The sequence below is a fragment of the Microcaecilia unicolor genome, chromosome 1, assembly GCF_901765095.1.
Source record: "Microcaecilia unicolor chromosome 1, aMicUni1.1, whole genome shotgun sequence".
Taxonomy (NCBI): Eukaryota; Metazoa; Chordata; class Amphibia; order Gymnophiona; family Siphonopidae; genus Microcaecilia; species Microcaecilia unicolor.
The window spans coordinates 250685159-250698956 of record NC_044031.1 but is presented as its reverse complement, the minus strand read 5'-3'; the positions used below and the strand labels follow the sequence as shown (position 1 = coordinate 250698956).

The following is a 13798-nucleotide window of genomic DNA, read 5'->3' as shown; positions in this document are numbered from 1 at the left end:
TTAAAGGTATATTTCCCCCCCAAACTGTACTTCAGCAGTATTTTTCCTTGGAAAGTGTGCACTTGAAGGGGGGTGGCAAGATAGCAGCATAACATTTTCTGATGAGGAACTTCGCAAGCAACACTTTTAAAGCCTTGCCACAGTTTTTCCCTTTATCCCATCATTGATATATTTTTAACAGAATCTAACTAGGTCAATGATAAGAGTGTCACAAGACCTACTGTAAATGTCTTGGGGAGGATCAAAATGTTGCCCTCGGCAGCAATTATTCTGGATGTTACTGCCATTCAGACCTGCAGAATGAGAGTTCTTATCTCACCTGGAAGACGTAAAAAAATAAAAATACATAAATAAACAGTTCAAAGCCACCAATTTATGTTTAAGAATCCCAGGGAACATTGGAGTATTCATTCTTTTGGAGCCTCAAAGATGTTGAAGCAGCTGTCAACTCCTTCAACACTGAAGCTTAAGTACAAGCCTATGAGAGAAGATCTCACTTACCCAATTGCTCTAAGCAGGTAAACTTTGTATGGTTGAGCTCAATGCTGTGGGGTGGCTCCAAAGGGATTTATTGATATAAACCACCTTTGCTCAGTTGTAAAATCCAAATGATCTTGGTGTGTGCTATCAGACTCTGAAAGGAGTAGAACATGAAGGATAGCTCAGCCTCCTAGCGGTTGCATATGCCACAACAGCCACTGGAATTCCAGCTTTCAGCCTTAAGCTTCCTAAGGCCCTCCTGTTGAGTCTACTATATCTTCAAGGAAGAACTGTGAAAACACATAGCAGAGGTAATTGTTGAGTGTCTCAAAAACACTCAACCTGGCGTGTTTAACTTCTCAACTTCTTTTGGGGTCCCAGATGACTCACCAGATGCACCTTTCACTTTGTCAGCATAAAATAATGGTTAATATGTGTACTGAGTGCTCTAAGTCATAGTCAGATGGTTTTCAAGAAGGAAGCTTCTGAGGTCCATGTTCCTTTTTGAGGTTCCAAGAGTTGATCTTTGTGGCTGAAGGATAGTCATCTCATAGAATGGTATGACCTCAAGAAGCCACTTCCAGTTCTAGAGAATACCTTCAACATCTCTAAGGGGGAAGGGGGGGCAGTAATTACTACCTTCTTCTCTTCAAAGGATCAGGGTGGAAATGGTTAACTTATGGAACAAGTTGACGAGTGTGAAAAACATATTATCCATTAAGCATATGTTTTTGAGACATCATTGAGAACCTCTGCAGTAGCTACTGATGAACGCAGAATAACGTGGCTGCATTTGTACAGTTTTTGTGGGATGAGTCCTAAAAGATGCTCTACAGTGCTGTCTGAGTCGTACTTTGAGGTACCAGTTCCATGAGCAGAATGTAGCAAAGCTTCAGGAATGGTCTAGACTATGGCAGCAAAGATATAATGTTTAAAAAAATGTAGGGTCATGAATTTGGGATGCAGAAACTTCACCAATGGAGTATTTTATAGAATTCAACTCATCCCTAGACAGCAAAAGTGTTCAAGACCTTGCTACTGTAAGAAACTCTATGCCCTACATGAATACCTAGTTAAAAAAGGGATGCTTTTTTTTTTTTTTTAGCTTGAAGAGACTTGTATGTACAGTACTGTTAGGGTCTTTGATCAGTTACTCCCAAATCCAGTCTCAACTATATGCCCCACTTTTACTGTAGGTGCTAGATACAACTTGATCTATATCTTATCTCTGTGTCAACAGAATGGGCCTCGTATCTAATGGAGCAAGTTGTTAAAGGTCAGGAAACATCAGTCTGAATGTGTGCTGGTTCCATGACATTTGTCCATATGAGAAATGTTTAGTGGATGCCTAAATCTCAATGGCATGTGTGAATGCACATGTACAGGAGATGTACAAAGATATTCCCATTTCAATCTGACCAAATGTTTTCTCTCTATGTTCAACCCCTCATGGGTTCTAAGCACGGGGAAGCTTACTTAATTAAACTGCACACTTAAGATTACATATCAACCTGCTGGAGCTGAGAGCAGTACATTATGCTACAGAAGTTGTCAGACACCACTGGCCTTTCAAACCTTGCTGATTCAGACACACAGTCTGGTAGCCACGTTCTGACAGATCAAGCATAGGGAGAAGAACTTTGACCACTATATCAAGCAGCAATCAAATTCTTGATCTGATGTACAGTATTGTGATGTTGCTATATTTGATTATTGTATCTGGTTTGTGAACTACTTTGTTTTGACCATTTTGTTTAAGGAAGATGATATATATCTTACATGAGAAAATTCCAAGAGCCACCCGTCAAACAGCAACAATAATGAGGCAGACAGTTTGAGTTGACAGGCTTTCATGAGTAATCCTTAAATTAGAGTGTATTGAATCCCACGTTCTTGCAATGGACAGTTCTAGTGATAGCATGGTTATAACATCTCAAAATAGAAAGGTACCAGTTTAATGTTTCAGGAAAAGGTCAGCAACTGGACTAGTGTCAGATAACTTCAACCATTATTGGGTAAAAGGTCTTCTATACATATATTCTCCAATAAGTCTAGCAATACAAACTTTAATACTGTAAAACTCAGAAGGGTTCCTGGAACTATGATACTTACAGCTTATTTTTGGCATAGACAGATTTGCATTCCAGTCATGTTGGAATATGCTGATTAGGGCACTGCTTAGTTTGTAAATTTTTCTAATTCTAGTATCTCAGAAACTATGCCCTCAGAAACTCTATGCACCCCAATCTCTGTCCTCTCATAGCTTTGATGTTGAGAGCAAAATAATTCATTTAGTTGTTCTCTCTGATCCAGTGTTTTGAATACTACTGGTTTTGGGAAGGAATCTATTAGAATGTCATATGATTTCAAAAGGAGAAGGTTTATTTGTTGCAAGGTCCCTTTTCCTGTTCTACAGAAAAACTGCTTGACCATCATCAAAATAGTACTTTGGGGACTTAAACTCAGGATTCACTGATGTTTCATTTCGCCTTATTAATTTATTTTCTAAGACCATATGCCAAATATAGATAAGTCCTATCCATTTTGTATTGTAAGTGAGCTGGATGTTTTACCCCTGGATTCTATATACGCGACTTAAGTTGTGTGCACAAATCCAGTTGTATTCTGGATTTGTGCGCACAACTTAATTAAACAAGCCAATCAGTGCCAATAATTGCCACTTAAATAATTATTGACACTAGTTGGCATTAATTAGAATTTATGTGCAGAGCTATCTAAGCGTATTCTATAATGTGATGTGTGTACATTCTAAGTCTCATAGTTGAAAAGGGGGCGTGGCCATGTGCATGGAATGGGTGTGTCATGGGCGTTTTAAAAATCTATTCATGTTGTTATAGAATACACCGGGTCCGTGCGTGATTTAGGTGTTTGCATTTACACCAAGTTTAACTTGGCGTAACTGCCAGTGACTAAATTTATTCATGCGGACGAGTGCTCGGCATATTCTGTGAACTGCACAAAAATTTAGGCTTATTCTATAAAGTATGCCTAAAGTTAGGCATACTTTAAAGAATATGCCTAGGTGTATTTCATTTCAGCGTCAATTTTTTTAGGCTTCATATATAGAACCTAGTGCTTAATGTGTAAGAGAACCTTGTCTAATTAGATAGCAAATTACATATCTTGGAGTGGAGGAGTAGCTTAGTGGTTAGTGCAGTGGACTTTGATCCTGGGGAACGGAGTTTGATTCCCACTGCAGCTCCTTGTGACTCTGGGCAAGTCACTTAACCCTCCATTGCCCCTGGTACAAAATAAGTACCTGAATATATGTAAACCGCTTTGAATGTAGTTGCAAAAAAAAAAAAAACTCAGAAAGCCAGTATATCAAGTCCCATTTCCTCTTTAACGTATTCCTAAGCAAGCCTAAAAGGAATATGTGAAGGTCCATAATATTGTGCCCGTGGCTGCATTGGTAAGGATGTTTTTCCTGATCTTATAACCACTCTCTGTTATTTAGCCCAGTCACAATGATTAGCTTGGGGCAGAACCCTGTAATCTTAGCCCCAAGTCTTATATTGTATGATAACCAGGGCCTTTTCCCTCCCCCACCCACTTTCTCCCTGCTCCAGAGTGGCTGTGAGTGCAGTTTCTGTAGCATCTCCAGCTTGGATAATGCAAGGCCTAATGAAGAAATTAAACCCATGTCCTCATGGTAGTAATAGCACTGGTTTTAAGCCACCAGGCCAGCCTCAAGATAGACATTTTTAATATAGATATGTTACCCATCTTCACTACTGAAACCAAAATGAAGGTATAATGTTTGCAGCAATATTCAACAATTGCTATCCCATTCTGTATTTTATAAGTGTTTAAAAACTTAAGTTTCAAAATTCTTGACTAGTTCTGACAATTGTTAAAATTATGGTGTATACTTGCTGAAAGCTATTTTTCTTGTATTACTATAAACTGCTTTGGATCCTAATTGTAAATGCTGAGATTAGATTAAAAATATTTAAAAGAAATGCTATTTCCAAGTTGACTACAATACAAAAAAGATTCAAGTTTGATATCTGGAATACAAAACTTTAATGAGTCTTCCTTGAGCAACTTCCATATTCCCTTCTAAGCAGTGAAAAGGTATTCCACAGCTGATATAGCTCATTGCCTTAGGTATCACATTCCACCAGAATTTAAGAAAATTACCTGGTAGGAAACTAGACAAACTATAAAAATTAAAAAGGCTTGAAAAAGTAAAAATTTTCAAGTATTTCTGGGGCTCTTTTCTTTTATGGAGAAGGCTAGGCATGTTTTAATGTTGAGCCTTATTTGACTGTGTTCTAGTTTAAGGAAAATATATATGCGTGTATTAGGTGATAAAGAGCACAAACTATTCTCAGCACTCTTTGCATAGGATTTGTCTTCTGCAGGATGTTCCAAAGAATTCTAGGAGGAGTTAGGCTCATAGTACACTTGCTCTAATAGCTGGCGTCTTATCTTTATAGTGTACAGATGATGAATCTGAGAGCATTGTGTCCTCAAATCGTGGTGGCCGAGGGCGAAGTGATAGTGTGGTGAGCTAGCTTTGCATGCTTGAGTGTTTGTGTGCTATGAACTATGAGAATGAAGAAAGTGTCACAGTATTTTTAAAAGATTATATTTCAATGCAAGAATAGCATGTGTTGCTGAGGTGTTTTCCTTGTAATTGCTTAAAAAGTAGTCATGCCATTAATGTTTAGAATTTCTGTAAGACTCTGACAAAAGATGCTGGAGATGTGAAGGAGGGGAACACTAATCTTGTCTGTGGGGTCTATTAAGGATATACTATTATACTGAAAAATTAATAAGAGATTTCAACTAAACTTTCTGTAAACTGCATGACTGTCCCTTTGTAAAGCAATGCTGTATTCATATTGGTCTATAAAATAAATAATATAGTATTAACTAGGGGGCATTTAAATTAAAAATTTTAATCACAATTGTGCAATTAAAACTTTTTTTATTGTGATTAATCGCACAATTAAAGATATTTTATTGGTTTATTTATTTTCCCACTGCAGCTCCTTCCAACTCTGGACAATTCACTTAACTCTCCATAGCCCCAGATACAAAATAAGTAACTGTATATAATATGTAAACCACTTCAATTGTAACCATAGAAAGACAGTATATCATATCCCATCTCCCTTCCCTTCCCTAAAAGTCTGATAATCTCCCTCCCTTACACCCCCAGCTCTAACATCTCTCCTCTTTCTTCCCTCACTCTCCTCTTCCCCTAGCTCTATTATCACTCTTTGTTTCCTGGAGTCCATTGTCTCCTCTCTTCCTCCCTCTCTCCTACACCCCCATCAGCAGCGACACAAACTTGGTGGTGAGCAGCACCAAGATCATCTTGTGGCTGCTGGAGTTCACCACCTTGGTCATAGCCTCCAACGGTGGCCCATTCAGTTCTGCTCACGGGTCTGCAGCTCACTCCCTTCCCTTTGCTGATCTGTCTTAAATGTGTTCTTCTGTTGGTCCTCGGCAGTGGCAGTGTTGCACATACACTGCCTGCAGCCTGCTTTAAAGCTTTCTCTCTGGCCCATTCTGCCTCCTCTGACAGCACTACCTGGTTCCATGGGTGGGACAGGTCAAAAGGAAATCTTCAGGCCAGGTCACAGGCAACATATGGGCAACTTTGCTTCTAGGGACCAACAGAAGACAACTTTTAAGGTAGACCGGATTGGGAGGGATGATTTTGAATTGTGCGAAATGCTTGGTCCTTGAGATGGGAAAAGGTGCAGCAGCTGAGTTCAAGAGATAGTCCCTTCTGCCAAGAGGTGGCATTAAAATGCACAGTCCTGGAGAAAGCATCCCATCCAGGTTCTTGCCAGTATGAGTGTCTTGATTCATCTTGCATTACCATCAGATAAGAAAGGGGAATTGGAGAAAGATGCACAGTACAGCAATACAATATTAGTACTTTTTAAATGTTGATCTCCTGCCTCATTTTATTTATTTTTTTTACTTAACTTTGTAGTCCTCTGATTTTTCTGATCCGCCTGGATCTGCAGCCGATTATTTTAGTCGTTCCAACCGCAGAGGGAGTGTTATCTCTGATGTGGATGATGTCAGTATACCGGACCTAAATAGTGTGAGTTTATTGCATGGTGTTGTGCCAAATGGCAGTGACTAATTTTGACCTAATTAAATGGCTTAGGTAACTAACTGAACTAGAAGTTCCACTGTAGTTGAGATCCTTGCAAACACACTTGTGTTGGGTTTTTCATTTTATATCATTCTGATTTATAGATATTTTTTAATGAAAACGTGATTTGTTATTAAACTGTATTCAACATGCTTTGTTAAAGGCGTGAGCTGTCTAAAATAATAATAATAATGATCTAAAATACCCAAACCAGTATTAATAATCATATTTTCTGAAATGATCATTAACTCAAATTTTTGATTTCTGTTTATTAATTGTAATTTTATATTTCTTATATTTGTTTATATTGTGCTTCAAACATTTGGCTTGGCATTTGTAAACTGCTCTGATACTAATCCTGAAGGGCAGTGTAGTACATTTAAACAAAAATGCATACTTTTATATTAATGGCCACATTTAGACAACATTTTTCGCATAGTTCCAAAATAGAAAGAATCTTTTATTACACCTGACCCTAAATGTATATTGGTAACCAGTTTATACTTTATTGAGTGCAAAATAGTCTTGCCATTGTGATAATATAAAACTTAATGCTAATATAGCATAATGCTTCCTGGAAATAGAACATACATGATGATGGTGTATCTTGAACAGGTTCTTCCTAGGTTTGGGTCTACCAATTTATTAAGGGTTGTAGGGGGTTGTTTATAGGCCTGAGGTAATTGGATATGATCAGGTTGTACTCATTACTAGAACTACCTTTTTGAAGTTGAAGAAGATTAGTAAGTGAAACTTTTATTTAGATTTGAAGGTCCTAATAACAATTACTCAGGATTTATTTATGAGTATATTAGATTATTGTAATGTATTTTATATTAGCCTCCTATCTAAATATGTATGTAAATTTCTGATATTAAAAATAAACTAGCTAGGATACTATTAGGAGGTCCGTGCTGGGAGAATACAGGTCCTTTACAAGCTGAATTGCATTGGCTTCCCATTAAAGTTTGTCATTTTAATTCTAGGTTTTTTAAATGAATTCAGTGTGTGTGTGTGTGGGGGGGGGGGGGTTGTGGAGCCTTTGGGGCCCTTTTACAAAGGCATGCTGAACAATGGCCTGAGGTATTGTAGATGCGTGTTTTGGGCACGCGCAGAATCATTTTTCAGCGCACCTGTAAAAAAATGCCTTTTTAAAATTTTTGCTGAAAATGGACGTGTGGCAAAATGAAAATTGCTGTGCAGCCATTTTGGGTCTGAGACCTTACTGCCAGCCATTGACCTAGCGGTAAGGTCTCACACGGTAACTGGGCAGTAATGATCTACACGTGTAAAATGCCGATTACCGCCCACACACCAGAAAATAAAAAATATTTTCTGGTGCACGTAGCGGACGTGCATCAAAAATGAAATTGCCGCAAGGACCATGCGGTAGCCGGGCAGTAACTCAAAATTGACACATGTTGGGCGCGTGTAGGTGCCTATGCAGCTTAGTAAAAGGGCCCGTTGTATCTACAGAACAGGATCCAAAATTACACCTCTGTGAGAAACTTAACCTTCTCAGGGTGATTTATTGAAAGTTCCTATATTTAGGTTGGCAGTATAAGAGAAAAGGCTAGTTAGGACTATTGGCCCTTTTTAGAGGACGACTAAAACTAGTTTCTTTGGTTTCAGGCAAAACCAGCCCAACCTCTGAACGGGAACAACCTCCACTCTCTCCCTCCTCCTCCTCCTAGATCTGAAAGAGCTGAACTTCTGCTTTCCTCCCCTCCCACCCTTAGCCTCCCCTGGGTCTACCATACTACCCTGGTAGTCTAATGGCTCCTACCTGTGCTAGCACCAATCCCAAAATGACTGTCATGATCTCAGGCTGTCATTTTGAACGTGGGGATAGCATGAGCAGGAGTAACAGGGTATGGCTTCTGCTCCTACAAGCCAGTAAGCCACCAGGGCCATATGGTAGGCTGGGAGGAGGAGCTACAGGTGGTGCTGGAAGTGGGGACTCTGTTTAAGGAAGGAGGAAGTTGAGCTTCTTTGACACTGAGGAGGGGAGGGGTGAGCTGTGAGACTTAGGACCAAATGTTTTGGTTTCAGCTGAACATGCACACAGCTTCAAACTAAAAATGTACAACATTATAATATATGGTAAATTTATTTATTTATACTTATATTTTTTGTCTTAGATCTAAAGTACTGGTAAATATAAGTTATATTTACTAGTACTTTAGATGCAGAACAAAAATGTTAAAGCCTAATATCATTTGGAGTCTGAAATGGAGGTTTGGTGTACCAACTCCACATCCCTAGTATTATGTTCAAGATTAAGTATTCTACTTTATTTGCACTCTGTTCTAATTCTCTTTTGCCCAGCCCATGCCTTATGCTCCTCACAAGAATACCTTTTATCACTTTCCAGGTTGTGGCTAGGTATCTGAACCATTTTCTTCAGCTATCTGGTCCCTTATTTTTGAAATGCACTCTCACTAGAGGTACAATAGGAAATTCAGAGCAGGTGTAAAGACTATTAATATGTCCTGACATTCAAGTTAACCTTAGATACTTTGACATTGTTCCCCTTCATTTAATGTTTCAGTTATAGGTTGTTCCTTGTTTTAATTATGCAACTACATTTCAACTCCTTTTGTGGTTTGTTCTATGCATGGAACTGTTGGTGTATATTAGTTTTTAATTTCTGTTAACCAAACTTGATTTTTCTAAACTGCTCTGATATCGGCTTGAAGAACAGTATCCCAAATTCTGTAAATAAATAAAATCTTGAATGGTGTAGTGTAACAAAGATAGTCAGAATTGAGTATAAGGGATTTTATTCCAAGTATTCCCTCATCCCCAAGAAGATGGGAGGACTGCACTTTATCTTGGACCTCTGAGACCTCAACCTCTTTCTCTACAAAAAGAAGGTCAGAATGAACACTTTCCCACCATCATCCCCTATCTGCAGAAAGTATCTGTTTCGTCCTGCAAATCAACAATTGCTGGTGTAGTCTTTCCATTTGGATTGCTTTCAGCTCCCAGGATGTTCACTAAAGAGGCGTATTTTCAAAGCACTTAGACTTACAAAGTTCCATAGTAACCTATGGAACTTTGTAAGTCTAAGTGCTTTGAAAATGAGCCCCTATGTGTTTTATTGTGGTGGCAGCCTACTTGAACAAGCAAGAGTTCCAGGTGTTCCCATACTTTAACAATTGGCTTTTAGCAACTTTTTCTAGATTTATCCAGCCCATGTGGGACGAAATGTTGCATGTACTTTAGTCTGTCATGATTCTTATAATTTTTGAGATATCATCTCTTCAGCCTGCAAAGAGTATCTTTCAATTACAGTCTTCTAGACAACATTTCAAGCTTTCATTCTGTTAAAGGTTCAGTACTCCCTGTAGGTCACAGCCAGAATCTGCTTACAAAAGGTAGGCCACATGCCCATGCATATTTATTTGAGAGATTTATGTCTTGTCCAGTCACCACTGTTCAATTCAAGGTACAATAAACATTGATAATGGGATATAATAAAACAGCATATGGTACAGTGTAGTTCCTACAAAATGAGAAAATCAAAGTAGAACCTCAAGTTTCAGTAGAATACCCAGTTATTATCCTGGAGTTTGCCCATCCACTTTATTTTAAACTGTGCAACATTGGTTGCTTTTCCTGTCGCCTTATCTAGCTTGATCATCTTAAGATCATCAAGTATGGTCACGCTCCAAATTTGGGGTGCAGAAGTCCAAAGGAACTGTATGCAGTAGGAGGTGAAAGGCTGATGTACACAGACCAGGAAAGAAGCCTTGAGGTGATGGTGTCTGAGGATCTCAAGGTGGTAAAACAATGTGACAAAAAGGTGGCTAAGGCCAGAAGGATGTTTGGCTGCATAGGGACCAGCATAACTGACAGGAAAAAGATAATGCTCCTATAGAAGTCATTAGGGAGACCCCTTGTGAAGTAATGTGTTCAGCTTTTGGAGGCTGTATCTTGCTAAATACAAAGACTTGAAGCGGTTCAGAGGAAGGTGACAAAAATGGTATGGTGTTTGAGCAAAATGACATATGAGAAAAGTCTTGAAGACTTGAATATGTATACCCTGGAGCAGAGGAGGGACATGGGAGATAGGATACAGACATTTAAATACTTGAAAGATATTAATGAGCAAACCTTTTCCAAAAATGGTGCAGCTGTAGAACTAGAGGATGTGAAATGAAGCTGCAAGGAGGTACACTTAAAAGCAACATCAGGTGATCCTTTTTCATGGAAATGGTGGTGGATGCCTGGAATGCTTTTCCATAGGAAGTAGTAGGGACAAAAACAGTAAATTCAAAAAGGCACGGGATAAACATAGGATCCTTCTGTGGCAAGAGGATGCAGTAAAAGTATAGGGCATTTCCACTCAAAGCAAAACTTAAATTACTTTCACACTTCAAAAAAAGGGCATAGAGCCAGCTAACCTACACATAAGTACATAAGTACATAAGTAGTGCCATACTGGGAAAGACCAAAGGTCCATCTAGCCCAGCATCCTGTCACCGACAGTGGCCAATCCAGGTCAAGGGCACCTGGCACGCTCCCCAAACGTAAAAACATTCCAGGCAAGTTATACCTAAAAATGCGGAATTTTTCCAAGTCCATTTAATAGCGGTCTATGGACTTGTCCTTTAGGAATCTATATAACCCCTTTTTAAACTCCGTCAAGCTAACCGCCAGTACCACGTTCTCCGGCAACGAATTCCAGAGTCTAATTACACGTTGGGTGAAGAAAAATTTTCTCCGATTCGTTTTAAATTTACCACACTGTAGCTTCAACTCATGCCCTCTAGTCCTAGTATTTTTGGATAGCGTGAACAGTCGCTTCACATCCACCCGATCCATTCCACTCATTATTTTATACACTTCTATCATATCTCCCCTCAGCCGTCTCTTCTCCAAGCTGAAAAGCCCTAGCCTTCTCAGCCTCTCTTCATAGGAAAGTCGTCCCATCCCCACTATCATTTTCGTCGCCCTTCGCTGTACCTTTTCCAATTCTACTATATCTTTTTTGAGATACGGAGACCAGTACTGAACACAATACTCCAGGTGCGGTCGCACCATGGAGCGATACAATGGCATTATAACATCCGCACACCTGGACTCCATACCCTTCCTAATAACACCCAACATTCTATTCGCTTTCCTAGCCGCAGCAGCACACTGAGCAGAAGGTTTCAGCGTATCATCGACGACGACACCCAGATCCCTTTCTTGATCCGTAACTCCTAACGCGGAACCTTGCAAGACGTAGCTATAATTCGGGTTCCTCTTACCCACATGCATCACTTTGCACTTGTCAACATTGAACTTCATCTGCCACTTGCACGCCCATTCTCCCAGTCTCGCAAGGTCCTCCTGTAATCGTTCACATTCCTCCTGCCAGTTACATTTCTTCTTACTAAAGAGAGTGTCCTGCATAATGAGGCAGGTACAACCCTAACCACCTTTATGAGCAAACTAGGTGGGCCAGGCGGTTTTTATCTGATGTTATTTACTATGTTACTATGTAAATTAGAGCAACAATGAGCTTGTGAATCAATCCAGTTGATTCAATCCTGTTTGCTGACTGAGAAAGTCAAGTTGCTTACCTGTATGCTTTTCACATGCAACAGAATTAATTGAGCACAAAATCCCTCCAAGCTTCCTGTACTCCTTGAACTAGGAGGGCCACACTTGGGGGAAGATGCACTAACCTTAACGAGCCAACAGCGTGGTTTTTAAACTGGTTCTAGCCAGTTCAACGAGCAAGTAGTAAACCATGACATGCACAAAAGGCCATTTTCCTATCACAGTAGCAGCTAACGAAAATGGAATGCAGATTAGCAAATTAGCATTATAATGTGTATAAATCATATTACAATGAGACGCACTACCGTTTTCCGATCCCTTCACCGTGGAAAACCTAATGGGAGGTCTGCACCTCTCGTTGGGGCTGCTGCGAGGGAATCGGAAGGAAAAAAAAAAAAACATCCAAGTGCTCGTCAGGGACGTCTAACACGAGCTGTACGTCTTCCAGCAGCTTTTGTGATGGGCGTCCTTCTTGGACCTGTTTTTCTTACCTGCAATTAGGAAGGAGTTCTCTGAAGAAAAAAAAGGAAGTCCCTGTTTTTCTTACCTGCCTGAACTGACCACAGCCACAGTTCTCAACAGTCCCCTCCAAGGTTGTTTTCAGCTTGCGTCCCCCCCCCCCCCCGGATCGGGATGTGCGAGGACGTCCAAATCAAAACTTTTTGGACGTCCCTCCCTTCAGGTCTCTCTCAGTCAATCCCAGTGCGTTTACAGCTAAACGCACTGGGATTGGCTGAGAGAGACCTGGAGGGAGGGACGTCCAAAAAGTTTTGATTTGGATGTCCTCGCACGTCCCGATCCTGGGGTGGGGGGCGGGCACAAGCTGAAAACAACCTTGGGGGGGGGGGGACTGTTGAGAGAACCGTGGTTGTGGTCAGTTCAGGCAGGTAAGAAAAACAGGGACTTCCTTTTTTTCTTCTTCAGAGAAGTCCTTCCTAATTGCAGGTAAGAAAAACACATCCAAGAAGGGACGCCCATCACAAAAGCTGCAGGAAGACGTCCAGCTTGATGTAAGCCTGCCTTTAAAATGCAAAGCAGTAAACAATGGAAATGTTACACAAGCGGAGAGCAGCAACACTTAAATTAACTGGGGCTCTTTTCAGCACTCTCTTCTGAGGTTTGGCTTCTGACAAGTTTTCTGCTCGTCAGGGACGTCCTTTTTTTTTTTTTTTTTGAGTGAAGGACGCCCATAAAGGACGTCCTTGGCATGCGCAGAGCAGCCAGCATAACGCTTGGCTGCTCTGCGCATGCTCGACTGGACGACTGGCTTCTGAGGGAATAGAGAATGCAAGTGAGCCACAATGAGCAGCTCATTTGCATTCCATTTTCTTGATGCATGGCCGTTCCCTACCGATTTGCTATGTAATCGGTAAGGGAAGGGCTCTTCCGAGGATCTTAGTGCATCTACCCGTTGGCCAGGACTTTGCACTTGTTCTGAGCTCTGGGACAGCTGTTCTGTTCCATCTCCTTCCAGTGATGTCACCCCCTTTTGTGCCTAAATAATTCTTGCTGTCTATAGAGAACAGCTGTTAGAATAAGCAACTTTGATTTCCTACCGGCACTCACTTGCGCTGTTGGGAACTGCAGTATGAGCTATGATGCCTCTGAAGTTTTACA

General features: G+C 40.3%; 1 protein-coding gene and 1 non-coding gene across 8 annotated transcripts in view; one reads left to right on the top strand and one right to left on the bottom strand.

Moving 5' to 3' along the window:
- Positions 1-13798, top strand: part of LRRFIP2 (LRR binding FLII interacting protein 2) — a 245250-nt gene that overhangs the window by 128132 nt on the left and 103320 nt on the right. For 4 of the 7 annotated variants that reach the window (XM_030205564.1, XM_030205571.1, XM_030205548.1 and 1 more), the window contains exons 15-16: positions 4944-5012; positions 6458-6571. The exons of the other annotated variants lie outside the window; for them this stretch is intronic. In XM_030205564.1, coding sequence (XP_030061424.1) covers positions 4944-5012; positions 6458-6571 — 183 coding nt within the window. The remainder of the gene's footprint in view (positions 1-4943; positions 5013-6457; positions 6572-13798) is intronic. 7 annotated transcript variants of the gene reach the window in all.
- Positions 12806-12923, bottom strand: LOC115460870. Its single transcript, XR_003940641.1, has one exon. It is a non-coding gene; the product is annotated as a small nucleolar RNA SNORA49 (small nucleolar RNA).